The 27,913-nt window shown below is 35.0% G+C and overlaps 1 protein-coding gene across 1 annotated transcript in view; it reads left to right on the forward strand.

Annotated features, from left to right (window-relative positions):
* LOC149793090 (MYCBP-associated protein-like) overlaps positions 1 to 27,913 on the forward strand; it is a 112,389-nt gene that overhangs the window by 30,379 nt on the left and 54,097 nt on the right. The window contains exons 6-12 of the mRNA XM_089968948.1: positions 2,227 to 2,377; positions 6,670 to 6,777; positions 11,279 to 11,333; positions 15,479 to 15,561; positions 16,712 to 16,809; positions 20,342 to 20,493; positions 20,733 to 20,958. Coding sequence (XP_089825074.1) covers positions 2,227 to 2,377; positions 6,670 to 6,777; positions 11,279 to 11,333; positions 15,479 to 15,561; positions 16,712 to 16,809; positions 20,342 to 20,493; positions 20,733 to 20,958 — 873 coding nt within the window. The remainder of the gene's footprint in view (positions 1 to 2,226; positions 2,378 to 6,669; positions 6,778 to 11,278; positions 11,334 to 15,478; positions 15,562 to 16,711; positions 16,810 to 20,341; positions 20,494 to 20,732; positions 20,959 to 27,913) is intronic.

Raw genomic sequence — 27,913 nt, forward strand, 5'->3', positions numbered from 1 at the left:
AAGGTAAGCTTTGTTACAAAAGTAGCTTACTGGAACCCATATTTCATACTTTACTAACTTTGATTCAATCTCAAGTACCACACTTTACAATAAAAGGTCAATGTGACTTACATTTACTGGATTTGGTTATGTTGTTTGGTTTTAGCTCATGACAAGGTGTCCCATTTGGCCTAGTGGTAGAAGGCATTCACCTTTACATATCACTGACATCTCACCTCTGTCCACATGTGTTTGAGTCTTTGGTTCAGTCAGCATAGCTCATCCAGTTTTGTTGAAATCTTGTTGGAATGTTTTTAAGGATATGCTGTGGCAGAAGTGACTATGGAGATATTCCTCTAACAACAGTCTGGCTACCAATGCATTCAAGTGGAAACCGATAAAACTCGTATCTAAGCAAGTATGGCTGTTATTATTAATTTTAAAAAATCTATCACTTAACAACTTTCCAAAACTGTCCAACTGTTTCTGACCAAATTTGATAGTAATGTCCTAGCATGAACACTTTTTAGATTCATAAAGGAGGTGCCAATACACCATCTAGTAATGCTGATCTTACCTAGAATAGAAACACTTAAACAACATGTCAGATACCACCCTTTGGAAAAAGATAGCTGGAAATTCTTCTTATGTGGGTGTTGTCCAGCCCAAAGAACATGATTATTGCTGCTATGTTGTGTGTTGAACCATTGTTGGGTGAGTGATGGCAGGCCACCTGGGCCTCTTGTTTTAAAAGGAAATTTTCATGTCTTTAGATATTTATTTTTAGCAACCCTCACATCAATGTAAATTAATGCCCAAAAATAAAATTTAAAAGTATGTGATATTATTTGATTGAAATTGGAATTTATTTGTATCCAGATACTGTCTAAATCAGAATTTATGATAAAGTAGTCCTACATTATCTGTATATTGTTTGATTGAAATAGGATTTTTTTTTTATCCAGCTACTGTTTATATCAGAATTTATGATAAACTGGTCCTACATTATCATATGATCATTAAAGAGAAAGTCCATTCTTGCTCAGTATTATTTGTTAGATGTTAAACTTGACAAATACAGACAGTTTAGCTTATGTTTTGAAAAACTGATGGTTATGGAAATATTTTAGTTGAAGCTTTCGACAATTTAGAGTATTGTTAGGTTCCTGTTTTAGCTTCGGCATCAGAAACATCAGACTAGTAAGTAAATAGTTTTGTTTTTCATGGAAGTACTTTAATCAGCATAGACCCAATAATGAGTAATTTACTAGTGAAATAAAAACCAAATGCAGAATTAAATGAATTTAAAGGAAACGGAATGCAAATGTACACAGAAAGATCAATGATAAATCAAAATAACTAAACTCATTGCATTTCATGAATAAATTTTAAAATCTATTTACCTGTATTTCTGGTTGCCACTAAATATCCACAGTCAGAAACTCTTTTGCATGTTGATCTGGGATCAGCCTCTTTACTCGGACAGAATTGTCCACTACTTACGGGTCATGAAAATTGTTCTAACAATCATCAGTGATGTGACGACATTATAACCGATTTTTGTATCTGACTGTACAGATTTTAGTTAATAAAATAAATAAATAAAATTTGCTGGAAAGCAGCATGAATGCTTATGAAATAAAAATCAATGTAAACAGGACACAAATGGACCACTTTGGTAGCCTAGTGGTTAGATCGTCCACCTCGGATGTGGGAGGTCATGGGTTTGATCCCTAGCCGAGTCATACCAAAGACTTACAAAAATGGTACTAACAGCTGCTTCGCTTGTCGCTCAGCATTAAGAAGTTAGTGTTAGGACTGGTTGGCCTGGTGTCAGGTTAATGTGACTGGATGGAACATCGTGCTACATGTCTGCATCATGATGCCCCAGTGCTGGACATCACTATAAACTGCCACACTGCAGACATCGTAGCGATATGACTGAAAAATTGTTAAAGCTACATTAAAAATCCAAATCACATTCACACACAAATGAAATGCAGAATGATTGCATATAAAATGCAAATGGAATGTGGATACTTGATTCAGGGTCCTTACATGTGGTCATGCAGTACTTTAAAAAATGACTTTACACAAAATAATTAGTTTGGTGTGGATATTAAATAAAGTTGCATGTTGTATATGTACTAAGGTAAAAGGCAATAAGTCCATTCCCTCAAAAGGCTTTAAGATAAGTGTTATAGATAGACTGAAAATTATAGTCAGTATAATGAAATTATGTTGTAGGACTTGTTCCCAGAGAAACCTGTCAAAAAGGTGAATAGTCATCCAAAGAAAGCCAAGTTAAGAATTCGGAGAGTATTGAACAGTAAAAACTGTCTTCTGACTTGGGAGAAAGAGATGGAACAATGGAGAAAACAGCTTTCACACCTGAAAGGTACATGCATTTAGAATTTGGAATCACAGTTCTTAAAAAAGTATAATTTGATCTAACAAAACAATGTACCATTCAGTTTGTGTCAGGTCAGGATGATGTTTAGACAAAGCTGTTAACTTGTTGTGTAGTTCTAACATTACTATCTTAATGCCATGGTTTAGAGGACACCATTCATTTAGGTCAAAACGTACCAAATGCATTAAAGGATGAAAAGTTATGAATTGATAGATAACTGATTTCTTTACACCAGTATCATGGTTCTATCTATCTATAAATACGTTGACACAGTCATACTTGACTATTAAGCAATGGACGGTGCATGGTCAAAAATAAAGTCAGGAAGGTAGTGATAGGACAGACAGAAGAGAAATTATAGGAAAGGCAGAAGTAAGTAAAAGAGTGTCTGTGTACGTTTTCATCCCTTCATACTCAGACCAATCCAGTTACTGTAGCGGCAGTGCGATAATGAACCTCAACTGGCATGTATCTAACTAGTACATTAGAATGTGATTTTGGAAAGTTCCAGCTTGTGAGATGCCCAGTTGGGAGCTTTTGTAATTATTGATGGTAATTTGTTCCAGATCCCTAATGTATGTGGAAAGCAGCTGAACTTGAAACAATTTGTTGATTGGACTTCAAATGAAACATATTCCTATGGTTTTCCCTAGTTTGGCTTTATGCTAGGGTCAAGTATTTGTCCGCTGGTATGTCCACTAGATTGTTTGCAGTCTTGTACAACATGGTCAGCCTGGCCTTGGTTCGCCTGGATTCAAGTGATTCTCTCTAGCAATGATTCAACATTGCACCGATGCTGCTAATATTACGGTATCTGTTTATGGTGAATCTAGCAGCTCTCTGAATGATCTATATATTATTATTAGGTCTTTGTTATGTGGGTTCCACATGGTACTCATGTCTGGTGGAACAAGCCAGAAATATTCTGCACTTTTTACTTCCTCATTGTTGACTTGGAGGTTGTGGCACTGGAAACCAAGGTTACTGTAGTTAGACCTGAAGTGATCAAAATGTCTACATAATAGATTACTCTTGCAGGGCCGTGATGAAAGTGAAACAGAATGTGAAACTTTCCATACCTCATTTTATTGAGGCTGGTTCATTACAATCAAGTCTTTTTATTATGACTGGTCTATTATGAGTAAATTATTGTCCTACTGTTTTATTATTAAGTTATTCCATTTTGATCACACAGTTGACCTACTTTTTACAACTTGGCCACTTTTGTTGAAATGGGCTGAAATAATGCAAGGTGATTGACCATTTTTAAAATAAAAACTCATTATGAACAAAAATTTGGGAGTAATTTGACGTTCAGTATTGCAGCCATATTGGAAAACACATCTAGAAACTGTTGAACCTGAGCTGATTCTTAGATATGTAGATGCCTTGTGATGTTTCCAAGATCAGTTTTGGTTTTGGTGACTTTGACCCAGTTTTCAAGGTTGCAGGTCAACATACTGTGCTTAGAAAAAGATGTTTGATTGTTATAAGTTGTTGTTGCTGTAGGGTTTAACGCCATTTTTCAGCACATGATAGGCTATACATGGCGGCCAGTATTAATGGTGGAGGAAGAAACCGGGAAATCACCGGAAAGAACCACCGACCCTCTAGAATCTACTGGCAAGCTTTCTCACATACCCACATTTGCCCAATCTGAGACTTGAACCCACGCAGACAGAGGTGAGATGGCAGTGATCCGTAACGGTGAGCGCTTTAGACCACTCTGCCACTTGGGGTCCTGATTGTTGTAAGCAAGATATCACCAGTACTGTGGGACTAAACCTGACCTAGTTGTTAATCTGATGCCCTAAGTGGTTCCAATGACCTAATTTTGTTCTGGTGATCTTACACCACTGTTTCAACAGGATAGCCCTGCATCAGTGACTACATATGTCTGTTAGACATTGGTCTAACTACTGTAACAGTAGTTTAGACCTGGGCATGTGTACATTTTAAAAAATCAAAAGAGAAGTTGCGAGTTCATTTGTAATGCCTGGTACTGGCCTCTTCCAGATCTATATTGTCTGAGTCTTCTGTTTTACTATCAGCATGGAGTCCATAATTGACATTTGGTATGTGACAAAATGGCTTGCTGAAATATGATTTTCCAAACATTGACATGTTGGTAGAAAAAGAATTTATTTATGGAGATTTTATTTATGGAGATTGGAACAGATGTTTCACCTAAGTAACTTTTAAGTCAGCCAGTAATTAGTGATATGTGCCATGGGTCAGATTGCTTCAAAACTGTAGGTAGTACAGATCGGAAAAAAGGTATATTTCCAAGTAAAGTGAAAAACAAAATTTTGTTTTTTGATAGAGGACAGTGAAGCATGGTGTGGTCCAATAACGTGCCACTCTTTACAACCCCAGCTGAGTCATACCAAAGACTTATAAAAATGGTACTAACAGCTGCCTTGCTTGGCTTTCAGCATTAAGAGGTTAGTGTTAGGACTGGTCGGCCTGGTGCGAGGATAATGTGACTGGGTGGGATATCATACTACATGTCTGCAGCATGATACAGTTGTGCTAGACATCACTATAAACTGTCACACTGCAAACATTGTAGCGATATGACTGAAAAATTGTTAAAGCTACATTAAAAATCCAAAACACATGCACACACACACAAACACACACACCTACACCTGTTTCAGAATTCATGTTTGTAATCAATTGGTTCATTTAAATTAGTGATAGACTCTGTCCTAGAGATCTTTATTTGGTTGATTCAGTTATTTTTCTTCAGATGATCAGCATATCAAACTATTCTTTTGTCTCAGAAATTTTCAAGTTTTATGAAAGAATTGAGTCCTTTAGGAATATGTACCATTTCTTAACAAGTTGGTTTTTTGAACAAGATTATAAGAAGAGAATTAAAGAGGCTTTTTAGGTGTTAAATTTTTTTATTAAGTAACTGTTCCAGTAATTTGGGGTAAAGTTTTTGCATCTTTATCAAGGTTTAGGTGTCCTTTGCCATTTTTGGGAATACTGATATTAAGCAGCATAAACTTTATTTTTTATGTTGCATGATTTGAGCACATCATTAATCTAACAAAGAGACAAGTAAAATAGTAATGTAAGAAATGATAGTTATTTAAAAAACAGGAATTGCACTAATATTGGGAGATAAAACAGACACAAAAACTGACACATTTGTATTGAAGTCAATTATGTTTGGAATGCAGTCATATCTACATGGCTGGGAAAAAGCCCTGCCGTTACTCCGTTTTCATACTTACAGGGTAATGTTCAGTCTTTTTAGGATAAAATGGGACATTACGTCTTTGTTTCTTCAATGTTGCCTCGTTCAGTTTACTAGGACTACATTGTAACTTTAGTAAATAAATAGACTGTGAGACAAGACACTTTGGAAATACTTCTTTCTTCGTTAAAATCATCTTGCTGGTTTTCCACAAATTAAGCACATATTTTTCTTGGTTATTATCTTTTTTAATTTAAATGTTGCCTTTTTTGTCATTGATGATTCTATGTTTGGTGTATAAAACTTTGCAGTCACAAATCTAGTGTTTACCTTTCATAAACCTTTGCCAAAAATTTTTCTAAATACAAATTAGCTTTGCCTAATAACCCCCTAGATCTGAAAACCCATCCATCCCCTCCCAACCCTATCCTGCTCAAGCATAATGAACTTTAACACTTTTGCTTCAGTATTTTTATTTTTCATACCCTCATAAGTAAGACCACCCCACTACGTTATTAGTTATTACCACTAAGCAGAACTGTTCCAAAAATTTTAATGGAGTTTCCACCTTGCAAACTCAACTGTCAAAGTCACTGATTCGGTAACAGATATCTTATGTCTACAACATTAGTACATAGAAAAAATGATTACTACACCATTCCTGTTTATCTGTAATTGAAAACTTAAAGCTTCTATTGTCATTTGTATTATTAACATGCAGAGGTTATTTAATGTAATGCACAATTGTACATGCAATATGAAATATTAAGTAATTTCTATGAAATCAACTAAAGTACAACATACATTGTAATTAGTCAAATCTTTCACACAATAGGATATTTATTATGATTCCCTAGACTTATTAATATATCTCTTTTGTTTATATGCATGGCTTGATAACTAATGAAATTATATCTGTCATACTGTACATGCATACAGACACAGTAAATACAAACATCCATTTATATCTCTGAATACTGGATGCTGAAATCAGACCCCTGGTATTAAAACCACTTCAGATATACAACCACTTTTTTGTTCTAGTAACTTTTACTTTACTCTCTTACAGGTTGCATTAATAGGGATGCAGGAAACATGATAATGACAAGGTCAGAAAATGCTCGCACAATTCAGGAGAGAAAAGAACTAAACAGTTATAACCAAGATGCATACCCAGGTATTTTCTAGTCTGATTTCCAATATGACCAGGATGCATTACCCAGCTATCTTTTTTCTTTTGTTTCAAATATAATCAAGATGCATGCTCAGATATATTTTAGTCTGATTTCCAATATAGCCAGGATGCATAGCCAGGTATCTTGTCAGAGTTAAAAAAATATTTTTAATATTTGTTTTGCCATTTATAGTAAATTAACGCAAGACTTGAGGATTTGCAGTTTAATAATGCAGTTCACATTACCAACAGACTTTTACAGCTAAAAACCAAAGGTCTTTTGAGGATTTCATTCCAAGTGTGCTCAGTAAAGACCCCAGCAACATTTAAAATATGCAGCTTGAATGAAGGCAGAGTCATTGGAAATCTTGTTTGATTTGTTTGAATGTGATCATTCTTGTTGTGTTTTTTTTCCAATTGTTTTTCTACCTGTTTCCAAAACACTGATGGCACCCTGGGTGGCCAAGTAGTCTAAAGAACTTGCCTTTTCTGGTCATTGATATCTCATCTCTGTCTGCAGTGGTTTGAGTCTTGGGTTCAGCCAGTGTGGGTATGTGATAAATCTTTCCATTAGCTTCCTGTGTGTTGTTGGTTCTTACTGAGATTTACTTGGGTTGTTCCTCCCCCACTTATATCAGCTGCCATGTATAGCCTATCATGTTCTGAAAATGGCATTAAACCTACAACAACAACAACAGCAATAACAACAACAACAAATCAGAACACTGACACCAATAATATGGATCTGGATAGAAGTATAATGCATTTATTATCTTTATTTAAAACAATTTAGATTTATTGACTTCAGTCCGATCATGTTTCTTAGGGTTGATTCCACGGGAGAGGAAAGTCATAGTAAGATCAAAGACACTTTATTATTATTATTATTATTATTATTATCATCATCATCATCATCATCATCATCATCATCATTATTATTATTAATTGCGTTATGGTTAATCACAAACATTAAAGTAAAATGGGAAGAAATAATTTGGGGGTTGAATTTTTAACTTCAAAAGGCTTGAAAATGTACTAGACCCTCAGATAATTTTTCTAACATTACAGCAACAATATATTAATTGGTCCATATTAATTGGGTGCCCCGAGTGGCTGAGTGGTCTAAAGCACTCACCGATACGAATAACTGCCATCTCACCTCTGTCTGCTTGGATTTGAGTCTCGAACTCGGCCATTGTGAGTATGTGAGAAAGCTTGCCAGTAGCTTCTCGTGGGTTGGTGGTTCTTTCCTGGGTTTTCCGGGGTTCTTCCTCCACCATTTATACTGGCCGCCATGTATAGCCTATCTTGTGCTGAAAAATGGCGTTAAAACCCTATAGCAACAACAACAACCATATTAATTGATGCGTAATATTTTGTTGATTTTTTTTTCAACCAAGAAGAACATTCTGATTCAGTTACATCATAAAAGGGATATTTATAGATATTCAGTTTTGTTGAAGGCATGTGATTGTGTACATACATGCAAATTCTAATGATTTCCTACTTTCCTGTTTGAAACTTACACACTGACTATTCAGACCTGACAAAACCTGTAATCTAAATTAATAATAAATAGCTTATATTGCTCATGTAAACACTTGATTTAATAATAATAATAATAATAATAATAATAATAATAATAATAATCTTTTTTTCAAAAAGGATTACATATTTAGTTATGTAGCACCATCTGATCTGTCTTAAATGGATTAACAAGTTATGTAATACAAAGTTGTGGTCTTAAATGGATTAACAAGTTATGTAATACAAAGTTGTGGTCCTAAATGGATTAACAAGTTATGTAATACAAAGTTTTGGTCTTAAATGGATTAACAAGTTATGTAATACAAAGTTGCACACACTCCTGTATACTTGCACATGCACTAAACACAAATTTAAAATTAACATTTCTAGATCACATGCCAAAATCAAGTACTTGCTAAATTCACATTATTTAGTAATAAGATGTATTTACATGATTATCTAACTTTAAAAGTATTCTCTCAGCTGCATTTAGTGAGATTGTAAAATGGCAGCAATCTTTTTTTTTGGTATTTAGCAATAATGCTTGAGCTATTATATGATTATCTAGCTTTTAAAAGTATTCTACTGGCAGTAATTAGTGAAATTGTAAAATGGCAGCTATCTAGTTTTGGTATTTAGTAATAATGCTTCAGCTATTAAATCCTTTAGAAGGGGCCCTGAGTTGCTGAGTGGTCTAAAGTGCTTACCGTTATGGATCACTGCCATCTCACCCCTGTCTGTGTGGGTTCAAGTTGTGTTTGGCCAGTGTGGGTATGTGAGAAAGCTTGCCATTAGCTTCTCATGGGTCAGTGGATCTTTCCAGGGATGTCCCGAGTTCACCTTCTACCATTTATACCAGCCACCATGTATAGCCTATCTTGTGCTGAAAAATGGCGTTAAACCCTACAACAACAACATCCTGTAGAGTAGTTTATTTCATGTAGTTCTGATATATGATGTAATGTCCAATCAACTCATATATTACATGTAGTTCTGTTATATAATGTAATGTCCAATCAACTCATATATTACATGTAGTTCTGTTATATAATGTAATGTCCAGTCAACTCATATATTACATGTAGTTCTGTTATATAATGTAATGTCCAATCAACTTATATATTACATGTACACCTCTCCCTCGATAACTTGCGCACAATGGGGTCCACAAACATAGAACACACTATAAGCAAGGCGTGAGTTACTGAGGGACCTAAAAAAATTGAAAAAAAATTGCTTTGACATCGAGAAAACCTGGAGAGTGGGGCGACGGCATTAGGGAACTGGGCTGTTTATTGACCGACTCCTCATTTTACAATCATGTCGATAATAATTTTTAATAATGCGCTTTTTCTAATGAAGTTCTTCATTATTCTGTTTAAATAACATTTATTTTCAAAATGTCCAACATATGAAAGATCGTTCCAACTGGTTTCAACAACATCACGTGTATGCTTAAAAAATCTGTGTATTACGTCACTACATTTTGTTTTCTTGACGAGTCTGGTTCCAGTAATGGTGTTTAATATTATCCTGCCAAATCAGGAGTCCATAGAGCAGGGAACTAGATTAACTGTTGATATACCACCAAACAAGATTCCTTTTTTTAAAAAACACACAACATTTATTTCGTGAGACAATCATCTACATTGAAGCTCAATTTTTGTATTTCTCAGTTAGTACAATATTGATGTCATGAATTAATTAATTGGAATTAATAATGAAACTTCTTATCATCCTTGAGGATATCTCTAAGTACCAGTTCAAGATTTCTCTGAAACTCACTTGCCCACAATGGTCCGTATCTGTGAAATCAAACTCTTTATTTTACGAAGTATTCATTTCGCTTGGCTGCCTTGTTATCTTTGATGACAGTTATGAAAGAGTCAGTTAATTTAAGGTAGTTTATGTTATATACACAATAACATTTGTAAGTGTTCAATTGATCAAATGAAGTGAGTTCTCCTGACATACAACCGGGGCCACTAGATTTTAAGTTTGTAGGATTTTTGTGCCTTTTAACTTTTCTTTTATTCCACCTCCTTTATTTGATTCAAAAGACATAATTAACGTGATAATGCAAAGGAGGACAGCTTTTAATTCAGTGCAACAGTACAACAGATTCTTCTGGAAGTCAATTATCAAAACATGGTTGGCACTTAATTAGGTTCTCAGAGAAACGCTTGCTGACATAGCTGTTACAGTAGATTGGCGTATTTTATGTTTAATTACAAGAGGACACATTACATTTATGGCGATTACACTTAAAAGAAACTAAAAGATAGAACTAGAACACAAATTTCAATTTTTTTATATTTAATTTGTATTTATTTATTAAAGTGCTGCCTCTACTCAGTGTGACATTTTCATTGATCGAAATTTCCTCACATATCATTATATGTGGTGTACTAGGAATGTCATTTGGAAAGAAAATATTAAAAATTGTATGACTTATTTTGAAATTTGGTATTTCATAGTGTTGATTAAAATATCTGGGTCCTATCTACTGTTTTTGACGATAAAATGAGCGATACATCAAAGAGTCCGTTACCAATTTTGATTGCAATTTTCTTCAAGTTCAAGAATTAGTGATTGATTTTTTGGGTATTTTCTGGTTTAAAAAATGGGATCCACACCTGACCCTGCACTATAAACGGGTTCGCGAGTTATCAGGGTTCAAGTTATCGAGGGAGTGATGTAGTTCTGTTATATAATGTAATGTCCAATCAACTCGTATATTACATGGAGTTCTGTTATATAATGTAACATCCTTTAAGGCAGTCTATCCATACTCTTCATTTAAAAAGTGTCTCTCTTATTTCCATCATAAATTATAAATATCCCTTACAAAAATGCCAAAACAGGGAAATCCATGGCAAATCATTGATATTATAAAATTTAGTAGCTTAATGGCAAATTGACTGGCCATACGCCTGAAGACTATTTCTTTGTTCAATCTGTTTATTTTATGTTATAGATACCGGATTTTGGAGATTGGCTAGATGGTGTGGACCTAAGGAATATTGTATCAGGTAATACAGAGTATCCTATGAATAAAATTAACAGAAAAAGGAAACCCTCACCAGGTCAAAACATAATCATTTAAAAAGATAATGGGGCCCACAAGTATCTTAGCTGCTTTGTTTATGCACAGAAAATTAAAACATTCAGATTCACAGCTATAGGCTCTGTTTACCAGGAATTAATTCCTCATGCTTAAGTAACTATCTCCTTCAATAATTTTATTTTGGACACACAATAAACATTTTTACTTCCCTGTACTCAATGCTTTTCTGGAAATGCAGAAGAAGTTTTGCTGAAGATTGTCTTTTCTTTATGTTTTCACTCCATGATCATTACTTGTTTACTTTTGACTGGTGCCCAAGCTAATAAAAAGTGCCTGTCAGCCAACACAATTAATTGTCTTATGCTTCTTTGTCAAGAACTACACGCCATTCAGTAAATAAGCTTGGGGTGCACTTAATTTGTTGTCAATTGAACTACAGCAATCTTTTATCATTATTTTCTGAGGACAATGTTTATGTGTCCAACAGGTGTCATAGAAGCAAAGTTATTGCACAAATGATTTAAACTAAGGATTTATGGTACAGCCCAGAATCACCCTGCATTGTACCTGATGATATGCTGGCATTAATTGTAGTTCACTGATGCAAATTAAGGTCCCATGTGACAGAGTGGTCTAAAGTGCTTGACTTTACCAATCACTGCCATCTCACCTCTGTCTGCATGTGTTCGAGTCTTTGACTCAGTCAATGTGAGTATGTGAAAAAGCTTGCCAATAGTTTACTGTGGGTCAGTGGTTCTTACTGGGGGTTTTCCTTGGTTCTTCCTTCACCAGTCAGACTGGCCTCCATGTATAGCCTATTGTGTGCTGAAAAATGGCATTAAACCAACAGTACCAACAATATCACCCTTCTCAAGCCACATTTTGGCTGTACATCAGTGGAATTGTAGTAAATATTTGCATATGCATTAAAACTATTTGTATTTTTTCCAGATTCTCAAATTACAAACTTTTTATTCCCATTTGATCAACGACCGGTGGTATAAAATGTTAAGAAGAGTAGAATAAATATTCAGCCAAAACAACTGCTGCATTTATTTCTAAAGTAGCATATGGGGGAGTAAAATATGCAAATTCCAAAGTTCAGAATAAATTTAAAAGGGAAATGGTTACTCAAGCATGATGAATTCAGTTACCAGTACAGAACACTCATGACATGGGAGGTTGATAATGATCACATGATTTATTCATTTCTGCAATTTAAATTCACTTTATCATCATTCCTTGTGTATACTTAATCAGTTGAGTCAGACTATAGCATAGTTATCTACAATTTCCATGTTTGCTAAAACAACTGTGTCCTGAACAGTGGACATGACTGTTTTACTGGAAATTGTAGAAAGCATTCTGTAGTTGGACTATACAGTGACTAATTCATAGAACATGATTCTGAAAAGCTTAATATCTATCAAAGAGATGAATAAATCCACAGTGTAAGTGCCTTTGATAATAATGTGTTTAAATTTCTTAAATAAACAAAAATCAGGTAAGGATATTTGTGACCCCATTATTTTGTTTTTAAATGACCCCACTTTATGACCTGGTAGTAGCCATTGGACCAGACTTTTTTATTTCTGGAAGGAACACTGCTTAAGTGATTGAATTGCTTTATTTATAGTCATATTCAGTGGCATAAATGTGTTCCCACTTTTGTCTGGATAGCACAAAATTTAATGCAACTCAAGTCATTTTACAATTATGACATCATCGAATCTGTGATGGATATTTCAGAGAAGCAAAACTGGCTTTGAGCAAAATGTGCTTTTTTTTGCTGTTCAGCATCTAACCAATTCATTCATGGACCTTTTATATATTAACTATCATTTCTATGTCATAATTGCCAGTGATCAGGCTATCCCCCATAGAGATAGTAAAAAATGGGATGAATATAAAATTGATATCCCCCATAGAGATAGTAAAATGGAATGAAAATAACATTGATATCCCCCATAGAGGTAGCAAAAAATGGAATGAATGTAAAATTGATATCCCCCATAGAGATAGTATGGGATGAAAATAAAATTGATATCCCCCCCCCATAGAGATAGCGAAAAATGGAATGAATGTAAAATTGATATCCCCCATAGAGATAGTAAAATGGGATGAAAATAAAATTGATATCCCTCATAGAGATAGTCAAATGGGATGAAAATAAAATTGTTATCCCCCACAGAGATAGTAAAATGGAATGAAAATAAAACTGATAACCCCATAGAGATAGTAAAATGGAATGAAAATAAAATTGATATCCCCCATAGAGATAGTAATATGGAATGAATGTAAAATTGATATCCCCCTTAGAGATAGTACAAAATTGGATGAAAATTAACTTGATATCCCCACAGAGATAGTAAAATGGGTTGAAAATTAACTTGATATCCCCATAGAGATAGTACAAAATGGGATGAAAATTAACTTGATATCCCCATAGAGATAGTAAAATGGGATGAAAATAGAATTGTTATCCCCCACAGAGATAGTAAAATGGGATGAAAATAAAAATTGGTATATTGTTCATTTACATACTTATGAAAATCTTCTCATGTTAGTGAATATTTCTTTCGTGTTAATTCAACTTAGAGAGATAAAGTAACTGTAGAATCAGACATTTTCATTAGGGATTCAAATGTATAAACTTTTTTTTATTTTAGTTTGTTTTATGGAATTTAGAAATTGATGGAAATCAAAAAAACACAAACAATGGTATTACTATTTTGGAATGTAAAATTTCACATTTTTAAAATTTCCCTTCACATTAGAATAAGTTTTAGATACAATGAATTAAAATTTAACCTGGCAAAAAAAGTATTAGTTTTTGCAATGAGACAGTTGTTTAATTTCTCATTATACAAGATGTTTTGATGGACCAGATGCCCATCTTGTTTGGTAAACTGTTTGAATGAGTTTTTTTATGCAGTTTGAAGCAGATGACAAATCTAGGAATAGCTGTTGGCATAAAACATACTTTAAAGATGAAAAATACAGGTGTTTTGGTTTGCTTGTTTTGTGTTCATTGATACATCAACACATGAAAGGGGAAATAGTATCAGGGCAATGGGATTAAAGATGATCCAGGTTAATTTTGCTAGCATGCAAGTCTGACACATTCAAACAATACAATCATTATCCAGCTGTTCAGCAACTTCCTTGAGATACATGGAAAGACATTTAACATTCATTTCTGAAGATTCATAGGTCAGAGTGGGATATATACTGAAGGTTCATGGGTCAGAATGGGATACATAATGAAGATTCAATGGTCAGAGTGTTCTACATACTGAATATTCATGGGTCAGAGTGTTCTACATACTGAAGATTCATGGGTCAGAGTGGGTTATATAATGAAGATTGATTGGTAACAGTGTTGTACATACTGAAGATTCCTGGGTCAGAGTGGGATAAATACTGAAGATTCATGGGTCCGAGTGGGATACATGCTGAAGATTTATGGGTCAGAGTGGGATATATACTGAAGATTTATGGGTCAGAGTGGGATATATACTGAAGATTCATGGGTCAGAGTGGGATATATACTGAAGATTCATGGGTCAGAGTGGGATATATATACTGAAGATTTATGGGTCAGAGTGGGATATATACTGGAGATTTATGGGTCGGAGTGGGATATATACTGAAGATTCATGGGTCAGAGTGGGATATATACTGAAGATTCATGGGTCAGAGTGGGATATATACTGAAGATTCATGGGTCAGAGTGGGATACATAATGAAGATTCATGGATCAGAGTGGGATACATACTGAAGATTCCTGGGTCAGAGTGGGATACATACTGAAGATTTATGGGTCAGAGTGGGATACATAATAACAAGAATTTTTTTTTATTTAATCAGTCAGCATAAAATAACATAAAGTAGTATTTGACTTGTCACAGACCTGTCACTGGGTAAAGTCACTCTTTAACACAGATAATACTGACTTGTCACTATGCAAATAAATCACTGTCACTAGCTATTGTTTGGATGCACTGATTATATACTGATTATTCACTGTGGCATTAACATGTTGGTGAAAAGAAAACTGAAAACTTATTTTCATCACTGTCCTTTTTCTCCCGTGTATTTTTGGTACAGAAACACCTTGTCAAAGCGTGAGTATGGCTACCCAACTTTCCCTTCAGTGAGTGGAGATGCTGCATACATTCAAGCAGAAAAAGGTTGGTTAAATAACTCTTTACTTTGCATTTGTTTCAATAAATATTTTGATATAAGTTAAATAATAAGCCTTAGAGCCAGTCCTTTTGTTGTGAATACATATTTGTTCTTTATTCCTAGACAATTAGAGGATTCCATGAAATTCTGTGAGAGTTGTATCCAGTGTGGTATTGACTCTTTGTTTTCTAAAGTTGCAATTTTTAAAATGCATTTAGCACCTGCTATTCTTTTTACAGAATAAACAATGTTGTGTTTAATATTTGAAACCTATGGATATCTTCCAGAATCTATCATGATTCTTGGTGAGATTCTGTATTAATAACCACAATTTTTAAGTAATGTAAAAAATGAACGGTCATTGAAGTGACACTTGTGATTAAATTGGGATCTGTCATGGCAATAAGACACCTGCACTTAAGAAATCACAATTTCCAGGCTCCCCACACCCCTTAAATTAACATTACTACACTGTGATGTCATATCAACAGATCATATGTTGTTTGTTCCAAATCCCCACCTTGCCACACACTGGTGGTAGATAAAATTTGGACCACAATAAACCAGAATCATGAATAAACCCAGCCATATGACAAGGATTGAAGTCTTTCACCTGATATTAAATGAATAGATTATGTAACATGCTCTCTTTCACACACACATGTCTATGATAGACCATTAAACTTAAGACTTGCACTGTAGTCCCTTAATTGGTGTATTGTTCCAGCATTATAATTCATATGAACTAAAGTCCTTAGACATTACTGAGGACCTATTGTTTCAGCTTGGTACCTATTGTATTTTTTTGTATTGTAATAATTGATACATTGCCTGAGTCTTAGGGTGGAAGGAGTAGTGTGTAAATGGAGGTTTTGGAACATTGTCAATTTGATGATAACATAGTTCCAGCTTGGTACCTATTGTATTCTTTTATATTGTAATTATTGCTACATTGCCCGAGTCTTAGGTTGAAAGTCAAGACAAACACCCACCCACCCAGGATGAATAAAAAAGACTCCAGATTATCATCTTCTTTGGCGTCAAAAGAATGAAACTAGGGTTTTGTGTTTTTGTAACTTGTTTGGGTTTAGAAGTGTTGGAAAATTTCCATTTTGTGTATTTTTTAGTTTCTATATCAGTATTTTATCAATCTAGGCAATATTCAAACCAACTACACCTCCCGGTTTTGGAGCCAGCTTGAGAAGGAGGCATCAGGGACACCCCAGGGCACAATACACATTTTGGACATCGCTGTAAGCATGAACTTTTTTTATATTACTCTTCTTATTTAGAATGAGAATTTTAATAAGTTGCCCAAACTTTCTAAATAATTTTTTTATTTGTTTTTCATATCGTTATTGAACTTTGTATATTTGTCAAACATAATGTTTGCATAATCATATGTTTATTCACATAAATATATGTTTATGTCAGTACATTTAATGTAACACCTGCATCAAGTTTTTTATTTTCTTTTCTTTTGTTGATTCATGGATTTTGCAGTATTTCATGATACCAGACATATTTTGTGAGATAGAAACTTCATATTTTAAAATGTAAGGATTATGTTCAAGTGTATTTATTTAAATACAAATCAAAATCTTTTTTTTGTTAACATATGAAACAAAACAAGTTTTGACCTCAATGTTTAATTGTGGTAAGAATAATTTATTTTTATTCCAAATAACAATGCAGTCCTAAACATCAACATAGATTTCTTCTACATTGCAATTAAATGTTTTGTTTGCAATATATTGCAATGAAATTATGTCAATATCATACATGTGACAGTTGCAGGATATGAAACCAGTACATGAAATCAGTACAAATATTGATGAAACCAGTAGATGAAATCAGTACAAATATTGATGAAACCAGTAGATGAAATCAGTACAAATATTGATGAAACCAGTAGATGAAATCAGTACAAATATTGATGAAACCAGTAGATGAAATCAGTACAAATATTTATGAAACCAGTAGATGAAATCAGTACAAATATTGATCAGTAGATTGACTTCTGCCAAAATGAAATCAGTACAAACATTGATCAGTAGATTGACTTCTGCCAAAATGAAATCAGTACAAATATTGATCAGTAGATTGACTTCTGCCAAAATGAAATCAGTACAAACATTGATCAGTAGATTGATTTCTGCCAAAATGAAATCAGTACAAACATTGATCAGTAGATTGACTTCTGCCAAAATGAAATCAGTACAAATATTGATCAGTAGATTGACTTCTGCCAAAATGATGGTGTAGAGTAAATCCTGAGAAACTGGATGTATGATATCTGAAACAGATTTTGCATTGGACTTGAATACATGCATTGCCATGAGAGATTGCTTCATTTCACTACTTGAGCTGTATGGGTTATTACTTATTGCTGTCTCAACACCACAATTTAGGGTAGCATAACTGTCACCAGATATGCTAATTTCATAACTTGTTACCACCTTGAATTGAAACCACAGTTGCAGAAAAGAGAAAATGTAGTATTGTCTATTCTTGAGAATTGTGAATTACTATTTATTTACTATTTTGCATGGATTTTTTTTATCTTTATCAAATTCCTTCTTTGCTCTGTAAACAGCACAGTTTACTTTCTAAGGCTTTCAAGTTGGTCCTGTTTACTGATTTATCTTGAGGCAAAGATATGAATTTCTTTTCCAGCAAAATTAATACAAAAGAAAACTCTAAGAAATACAAAACTCTGTCCTAAGTTAATAAAAAATAAAATTAGACATAGCTTGGTGCCATACAGGAGAATGAGAGCACCAATCTGAATTGCAAGTTTAAATCACAATTATTCCGACTCTTATAAAGAAGAATAATGCATTATGCTGGGCCAAGAGTTGAGGAGAATTAGAGCACCAGTCTGAGATAAAAGTTAAATCACAATTAATCAGACTACTAAAATAAATATATTTTAAAAATTAATGTTTATACCTAGCTAAGGGTCCAAGTAATCCAAAATCATAACAAATATATAGCGTTGGTCCACATTTTTGCACTACTCTTGGATATATATATATATAAGTCATTAAATAAAAATGTGTGGAGAAAAACTGTCCATAAGATAATATCTGATGTATTACTTAAAAATTCATACAATTTGCACAGGTTGAACAATGTAAGATGCATGTTTGTGAGTGAATTGTTGTAGTATGACAAGATTAAAGAGATAATATCAGTTTTCTGCAACAGAAAGCCCAGTCACATCCAGTTTACTGCAGGTTGTCAGTTGCTACAAATTTCTAGAGATCCCATATACTTTGTTTTGCCTTTATCTTTTGTTTCACAGGACTATTTTGTGTTTATTAAAATTGTATAAGAATTTTTCTTTTTGCGTTATTAAATAAGGCACACTGGTCACAACCATGTAATTCTGCATCCCACTCTCCTGGAGTTCATATTTCTACCATACACCCATGCTAAAGGTGATTACATGTTGATGATGTCTTAGCAAAATGATCACATCATTTTGAGTTGCACACTAAACATTGATTTTACATGGTAGATTAACTTAAATCCTTGACTTCTGTATATCTAGCCAGGGACTCAACCACATAAGCTGTATATTTAGCCAAGGACTCAATTACATAAGCTGTATATCTAGCCAAGGATTCAACCACATAAGCTGTATATTTAGCCAAGGACTCAACCACATAAGCTGTATATTTAGCCGGGGACTCAACCACATAAGCTGTATATCTAGCCAAGGATTCAACCACATAAGTTGTATATTTAGCCAAGGACTCAACCACATAAGCTGTATATTTAGCCAAGGACTCAACCACATAAGCTGTATATTTAGCCGGGGACTCAACCACATAAGCTGTATATCTAGCCAAGGATTCAACCACATAAGTTGTATATTTAGCCAAGGACTCAACCACATAAGCTGTATATCTAGCCAAGGATTCAACCACATAAGTTGTATATTTAGCCAAGGACTCAACCACATAAGCTGTATATTTAGCCAGGGACTCAACCACGAAAGCTGTATATTTAGCCAAGGACTCAACCACATAAGCTGTATATCTAGCCAAGGACTCAACCACATAAGCTGATTGATTGGTTGGTTGGTATTTAATGGTACATCAAAATATGAACGGTTACATAATGGCAAGGCTGTTGGTAAAAAGGTACCTTGTCCAGGGACACATTATGTCGGGTCTGTTCTGGGCAGGATATGAACTCACACCCTTCTGGTCATAAATGAGGAACATTAACCACTGGACAGCCATAGGTTCTAAACCAGCCACCTAGGCGGTCAGAACACATGTAATTAGCTGTTATTATGACATATTCACCCTGTTTTTGTTTGTTTTTCTTTTAATTGTGATTTCATATCTTTCTGCAAAATGACTGCAGAATCAGCTTTGTGTATTTGGTAGGGTCTAATGAATTTCTGAAGTCAGATGGTAGAACATACATGATATTATATATTTGTGATATGATATGAATAACACAATTTGGATATCTTTTTGACTTTATGCCTATACATTGAGTGATATCATACATTGGTATTACACATTTGTGATATTCGTGACATAGAAAAAGGTTTGTAAAACATCATAAAAATGATTTAATGTGATAAAGTAGTTTTTAAGATTTGGAAGTAACTCACACCCAGAATTTGATCAAATAAAATACACAAAGGATAGTCCTTCCAGTTTTAACACTTTCTTATTGAATACGGTAAGAAAGCACATCTTTGTATCTTGATGACTTACAAATTCTCATTTTATGTTAACTTTCTGACTTTTATCATTTCAGAAATTTGAAAATTTGGGTGTGTTTACCAGACATATGAAGAACATTTCATCCAAGAATGGAAAAATGATACAGATTGAGAAGCACCTGTGTGACTCAGCTGGCAAGCCTTTGGTTGATTTTGATAAGTCTTCAGGAAATATGGGAGCCACATGGTTTGTAGCACCAGTATATAATTTATCTCCAAGAATGTAGTTTATGAGAAAACTTTTACATACAAAATTGACTTGCAAGTCATATATCATTGATTTATTTTTGATGTTTCATCATGAATATGAAAAAATTCGAAGATTTATTATTTTTGAAATACATGTGGGTCTGACTTTGGTCTGTTGTAAGCTTTAGATAATTAGCATATGTTTTATTTCTGTATCTGTTTCCCTTCTAATTGTAGTGGAAGTTGTGAGGAAGCATCTACAGACAAAAATTACAAAGCTAGTGCTCCAGCTTTAGTCTTCATGGGTACACTCCTTCCATGGATGGGACCTGGTAATCCCTCATTGGATACTGATGCTGCCATGGTAACAGCCTTGACCTTTGATGGATTTGTGGGAGATCTCCTCACTCAAAGATTAGAAATGTCCAACAGTGGATCAACAGTGGTCCACTTTTATTTCAGGGTAATTTACTTAGTTTTAGAATTTTATCAACTGCAGTTGGTGAAAATATCAAGTTTCTTCATGACTTCAACATATGGGCTGGAGATCTTTTTAATGTAGATTGAAACATTCGTCAACTTGGGTCTTGTATTTTACTCTGTCTTGTAAATCTCGTTTGCTCTTAAAACTTTCTTTTAATTTGTTTTAACCATAAGGATATTCATGATGTATATGTACATTTGTTGAAGTGTTGTAATCAAAATGGTGTTTCTTTGACCCGTTTCAAATGATGTAATTGAAATGGTGTTGCTTTGATTTGTTTCAGTTAATATAATTGATATGGTGTTGATTTGGCTGGTTTCAAATAATGTAAGCAGCATGGTTTTGCTTTGGCTGGTTTCAAATAATGTAAGCAACTTGGTGTTGCTTTGGCTGGTTTCAAATAATGTAAGCAACATGGTGTTGCTTTGGCTGGTTTCAAATAATGTAATCAAATTGGTGTTGCTTTGGCTGGTTTCAAATAATGTAAGCAACATGGTGTTGCTTTGGCTGGTTTCAAATAATGTAAGCAACATGGTGTTGCTTTCACTGGTTTCAAATAATGTAATTGATATGTGGTTCCATTGATCTGTTTCAAATTATGTATTTGATACAGTGTTGCTTTAAACCTATTCAAAAGATGTAATTGGTGTGGTGTTTCTTTGACCTGTTTAAATGATGTAATTGACATGGTAATGCTTTGACCTGTTTAAAATGATGTAATTAATAGTGTTGCCTTGACCTGTTTCAAATGATGTAATTGTTGTGGTGTTGCCTTGACCCTTTTAAATGATGTAATTCATATGGTGTTGCTTTGACCTGTTTCAAATGCACATTTTTTATTTCTTAATGGAAAAAATGTTGCATATATTAATGTCATAATAGGTAATTGTATTTTATTAGTATGTTGCTATAGGTAAAGATGTGTCACTGGTAATGAGTAATTGATTTATTAGCTGAACCAATGCAATTTCTCCTTCAAATATGTTCCCCAATCACATTACATTAGGAATATTAGCCTGCTACTTCGAATATCTTTATCTGCTTATCTCATATAGATAAGGGCAATAACTCTTGTCCATTTTCCCCTTGCAACTGCCAGGTGTTGCCAGTTTTTTACTGTGGTGCTGTACTGATAACATCATACAGTTTACCTCAGATAAACCTATCTTTTTATATGAGCAAATCGAACCACCCACCATTACTGTTTTATTTTTGTATGTGGAATAATTCTGCTGCAGGTTGTATGCATTCTTTTTTCAATTTCTGCCAAGTTTGAGTGATTTTATCACATTTTTGGACTAAATCTATTTAAGACTACATTACACCAATGCTATTGTTGACCTCATGTTGTCATTTATGATTTAGCATGACTTTGATTATTTTCATTTACTCCATTAGTAACGGTGATAGTATTAGTGAGTTTATGATATGCTGCATTGATCATTTATCTTTGTATTCTTTTTTCATGTTTTTTAGATAGAAATGTTAACTAAAGGCATAATGCATGAGTTAAAGCATACACTATAAGCATCTATCACGACACTATAAGCATCTAACATGACACTATTTTCACTTTTCTGTTAGTAATGAGAGTGATTTATTGAGTAACATACTGCACTACTAATTTATGTGGCCTAAGTTGTTAGAGCAGCTGCCTCGGATGCAGGAGGTCATGGGTTTGAACCCTGGTCAAGTCATAGCAAAATTGTATAAAAATGGTTCTAGCAGCTGCTTCACTTGGCGCTCAGCATTCAGAGATTTGTATTAGGACTGGTTGACCTGGAGTCAGGATAATGTAACTGGATGGGACATGATGTCTTTGGCATGATGCCCCAGTGTGAGACATCACTATAAACTGCCACACTTCAGACATCATAGCAGTATGACTCAAATTGTTAAGGTTATGTTAAAAATGCAAAAACACTTACACTAATTTTTTATTTGTGTTCTCATGCTTTTTTCAGTACAAAGATCTTTAGGTACATGAAGTGCAAAAAGTTCAAAGCTAGGGAGGACAACCACAACTCCTGAATTTATGGACAAAATGTACATTGTCAGTGCCATGCAGCACAGGCAACATGTGGTCAGAGGCAGTCTGGGCCTTAGTGGTTCAGAAGGCAGCTAAAGGGAAGGAACAATGGAGTAAGTCGAGGAAGGAAAGCGTTGACATCGTTAGGACACATCCCAAGTCATTCTCAATTGTGAGTCTTGTGGGTGATGCTGGACTCCCCTCCCCACCAACATCACCGAAAACTCATTGTTTGCAACCATTAGCTACAGTCACATCACTGGCTTTGGAGGAGGAAGATGTGGAAAGGGTACAACAGTCTGCCTTAGGACAGATGCATTTTCTGGTCCAGGAGACGAAGCAACTCCTGACATCATTGCAAATTTTATCCCTTTTCCCCCTCTTCAGCACCCTTTTCCAACTCATTGTGGGAGTATTCCCCCAATTTTAGGCGGCCCAATTGGTTTAATTCCCTCTGCATATCTGAGCATGGTCTTTAAGTCAGGACCCATATGGTTTTTTGCTGGATCCATTAGATCCAGTTCATAATACCGCATCGTTGCTGGCCATCCCGTCATCCCCAGCCGTTGATCCATCACTGACTGTCGAGCCATCCCAGTACATGGACCTTTTTGTTGAAATGGGAATCTTATTGACAGATTCATCTGCCTAGCCACACCGGCAGCAACTTACCATTACTATGCAGGAGATTTCAGTGAGGAATCTGTCCATCCAGCCAGGCTTTTGGAGCAGCTAGTACCAGTGATAGCCAGACCATCTTCTATACTGCCATTATCCAGGCTGACCATGTGGCGGGCAAAACAGTTGGCACTTCTGGACATTCAAAATGTTCACTGCTTATCCATAATAGTGAGTTAGTGAGATCTTCAAAGACGATCGGCTGCGGTCATAGATGTCACCTGGCATGACTTATGCAGAGCTGCAAGCCATCCCAAAATGGGACTCAGCATACAGTGAAGGTGATAAAGCTCCATCAAATCAACTATATTCAGATCTGACTATGGAAAAGACTGTATTAAGCTTGAAAGGGGCAGTGGACGAAATTTCTCAGGTATTGGCTATTTCAGAATGCCTTCCACCCACTATTGCTACCCAACACTATAAAGTTAAGGTGTTGATAGATTTTGGCAAGTGGGAAGAGACATCATCCTTCTGACTCCTTCCTCATGGAGATCATTGACTGGCTTTCAGGAAGAATTGGTGACCTAGGATATTCTAGCGCTTTTTACCCAGAAGGCCATGTTCCAGCAACATTCTCATCTCGCTGGTGTAAAACTCTCTCGTACACTGTCAGTACTGATCTCCCGGCCCTTAACAAGAATTTAGCAGCTGTTAACATGTCCACTCCACTGTATCATAAAGTGAAAAAAAATGCATTCCATGCCATGTCCAAGCTAGTTTGGAATGTCATTGTGACATCCTCACCGTTACATCTGACCTCATTAGCAATCTTCCGACTCACAGAGAAATCTGACAATAGCCACACTTGAGAGGTGAATGCCAGGATTGCTAGGGTCGGTCAGTAACCAGGCAGCTCACTTTTTACCATGGCCAATGCCTTGACAGTTTGGGCCAACTTAGACCTGATACGATGTGATGCATGTCTGTGGTCCATGTCACTCAAACCACATTATACCCTTGCTTCACTGATGACCCAAAATGGGTCACCATTGCTTTTTGGAGGAAGCTCACGATCTGCCCAAACAACTGGCTGCTCAACCCACACAGGCATTTGGAACCACTTATCCCCTGCCAGTGCAAAAAGGATGTTTAACAGGCTTAGGAGAAGAAACCTTTTCAGTCAGATGTTCTCCAATATTGATCCCAACCCAACACCAGGAGACAAGAGTCTAGCAAACCTAGGAAGCAATTGAGCACAGTCAAGAAATCAAAGTTCTTCTTGAAATGTCCTAACCATTGACATTGACCTATTTTCCCTGACAACCTACCCCTGGGCTGCCTACTCCTGCAATTTTGGGCTCAAAGGATCTCCCTCTTTCCTCAGAATGATTGGGTGATAAAGGTCAATTTGGTCAATTTGGAGGGGCTTTGGGTTTCACTCCACCTCACTGAGTTTTGCTTACCAAAGTCCTACCCTTGGGCCTCAACATCAGCTCTTGGGTTTTATCAAGGGTATGGATTGCATCATCACCCAGTCTCAGTCAACATCATCTACAATGATGGCAGCATCCCTGAATGACAAAGGGCCCAGAGTGGCCGAGTGGTCTAAAGCGCTCTCCGTTATGGATCACTGCCATCTCACCTCTGTCTGCGCCGGTTCGAGTCTTGGATTTGGCCAATGTGGGTATGTGAGAAAGCTTGCCAGTAGCTTCTCATGGCTCGGTGGTTCTTTCTGGGGTATTCCCGGGTTCTTCCTCCACCATTAATACTGGCTGCCATGTATAGCCTATCATGTGCTGAAAAATGGCGTTAAATCCCACAACAACTTCCTCCACCATTAATACTGGCTGCCATGTATAGCCTATCGTGTGCTGAAAAATGGCGTTAAAGCCCACAACAACAACAACAACATACCCGGATGACATGCTCCAGAAAACATGGTAAGTTCTATCCTACTCCAAGGCAGGAATGATCTCTATCTTTTAGATCATCTGGACTTTCTAGTGAACTGGGAAAAGTCTGATTTACATCCATCCTTGAATTTTGTCCAAATGGGCATTGAGTTTTTAACCAGCCTGAGTCTGGTGCAGCTTCCTCATATTTGCATAATCAAAATCATCAAAGTCCATTTCTGACAGGACTTGGATTTCAGTGAGAGAGTTATTGCAACTCCTTGGATTATTCAATGCAGTAGCAGACTTGATCCTGCTCAGCCGTCTTTTTATGTGCCCCTTGCAAATGAGTTGCCAGCACAGTGGCACCCTTTTGCCATTGAGGTCTCAAAAGATCTCTTGAAGATTACCAATCATGAGATTCTATCCATGTCTGTGAGCCTCATTTTGGAACCTGACATTTTAATCCGAGATGTCCCAGAAGCTGATGGCTGGCATGCATAGTCAACCTTCTCAAGTATCCGAGATTTAGCTCTGCAGATACAGACCTTGAATCTGGTAGGTCTGATGGCAGCAGCAAGGACGGCCATCAGACCCAATTAAAACAATCAACACAGCCTATCATCTTCTCTGGATTTGCCAGTGACATTTTGTAGGTAAGAAGATTAAAATATTTAACTTTTTAACCATATGTAAGGGTCATGATCAAGTTACCCTAGGATGTGTTGCTTATGTAATTAGTGAATGGGTTATTGTTCTCTTGTGGAATCCAGCCATCCTTCCCTAGTAGGATACCCAAGGTAGAGACTGGATGCTCAACATTCCCTCCTCCTATTACCTATTTTCCATAACATAATGTTATTTGCAAATGTATTTGAAGAGAAAGCAAGTTTTTCGTTAAATTATGTTTATCCAAGAATATTTACCCAATCACATTCCTTAAAAACCCTCCCAACCACCCCACCATGCGATCATTCTCATTAGTATATCACTCAGCTAAAAACTAGCAATACCTGTTTGTGGCAAAGGGAGGTAATGGGCAAGAGTTATTATCCTTTGTCTATATAGAAAAATAAGATTCACGAGGTAGCAGGCTAATATTCCTAACATAATGTGTGATTGGGTAAGTATTCTCGAAGAAGCATAATTTCTGACAAATTTGCTTTTAATAAGATTTATTAAAACTAGAAATGTTAATGGAGCGCAGATGCCCCAAAACCAAAAAACCAAACATGGCCATGGTTTGAAGGTTGGATGATGGGACAAGGGTAACATTGTATTCCCCTGCTGTTGTGGTTTGAGCATACAGATTGAGTGTTTCTTAACATGATATTCAGAATTGTACATTTGTTCTCCTTTCAGATGAATGTATGTAACTTACCAAATCGTTTCAGTCATTTGCTGAAGAAATGTGCACATTGTGAGATCCTCTTTCTTTGTTTTGTTATAAAGTGAAACTATATGTAAGTGATGTGGAATTGTTCTTATTAGTTAAGTCCATGGATATATAAGTATAAATGCAGAATAAACTATTTGTTCACATGTATGATTGAATGTGATAGGCTACATGTAATTTAAAACTTAAAGGTTATTCATTGTTTTTCAATATTATTCGACTTTACTGTTCACACTTTTCTTTAAATAGCATGCTATGCAAAATAATGGCCATGTATATAAAATAATAGAGATGGTATGCAAAGTAATAGCCATAGTATACAAAATAATAGCCATTATATACAAAATAATGGCCATGATGTTCAAAATAATACAGATCATATACAAAGTAATAGACATAGTATTCAAAATAATAGCCATGATGTATAAAATAATAGAGATGATATACAAATTAATAGAGATGAATACAAAGTAATAGTCATGATGTATAAAATAATAGAGATGATATACAATGTAATATCCATGATGTATAAAATAATAGAGATGATATACAAAATAACAGCCATGATGTATAAAATAATAGAGATGATATACAATGTAATATCCATGATGTATAAAATAATAGAGATGATATACAATGTAATATCCATGATGTATAAAATAATAGAGATGATATACAAAATAACAGCCATGATGTATAAAATAATAGAGATGATATACAATGTAATAGTCATGATGTATAAAATAATAGAGATGATATACAATGTAATATCCATGATGTATAAAATAATAGAGATGATATACAATGTAATATCCATGATGTATAAAATAATAGAGATGATATACAAATTAATAGAGATGAATACAAAGTAATAGAGATGAATACAAAGTAATAGTCATGATGTATAAAATAATAGAGATGATATACAAAATAACAGCCATGATGTATAAAATAATAGAGATGATATACAATGTAATATCCATGATGTATAAAATA

This window comes from Sinohyriopsis cumingii, chromosome 8, assembly GCF_028554795.1.
Source record: "Sinohyriopsis cumingii isolate HCF-2022 chromosome 8, ASM2855479v2, whole genome shotgun sequence".
In the NCBI taxonomy this organism is placed as follows: domain Eukaryota; kingdom Metazoa; phylum Mollusca; class Bivalvia; order Unionida; family Unionidae; genus Sinohyriopsis; species Sinohyriopsis cumingii.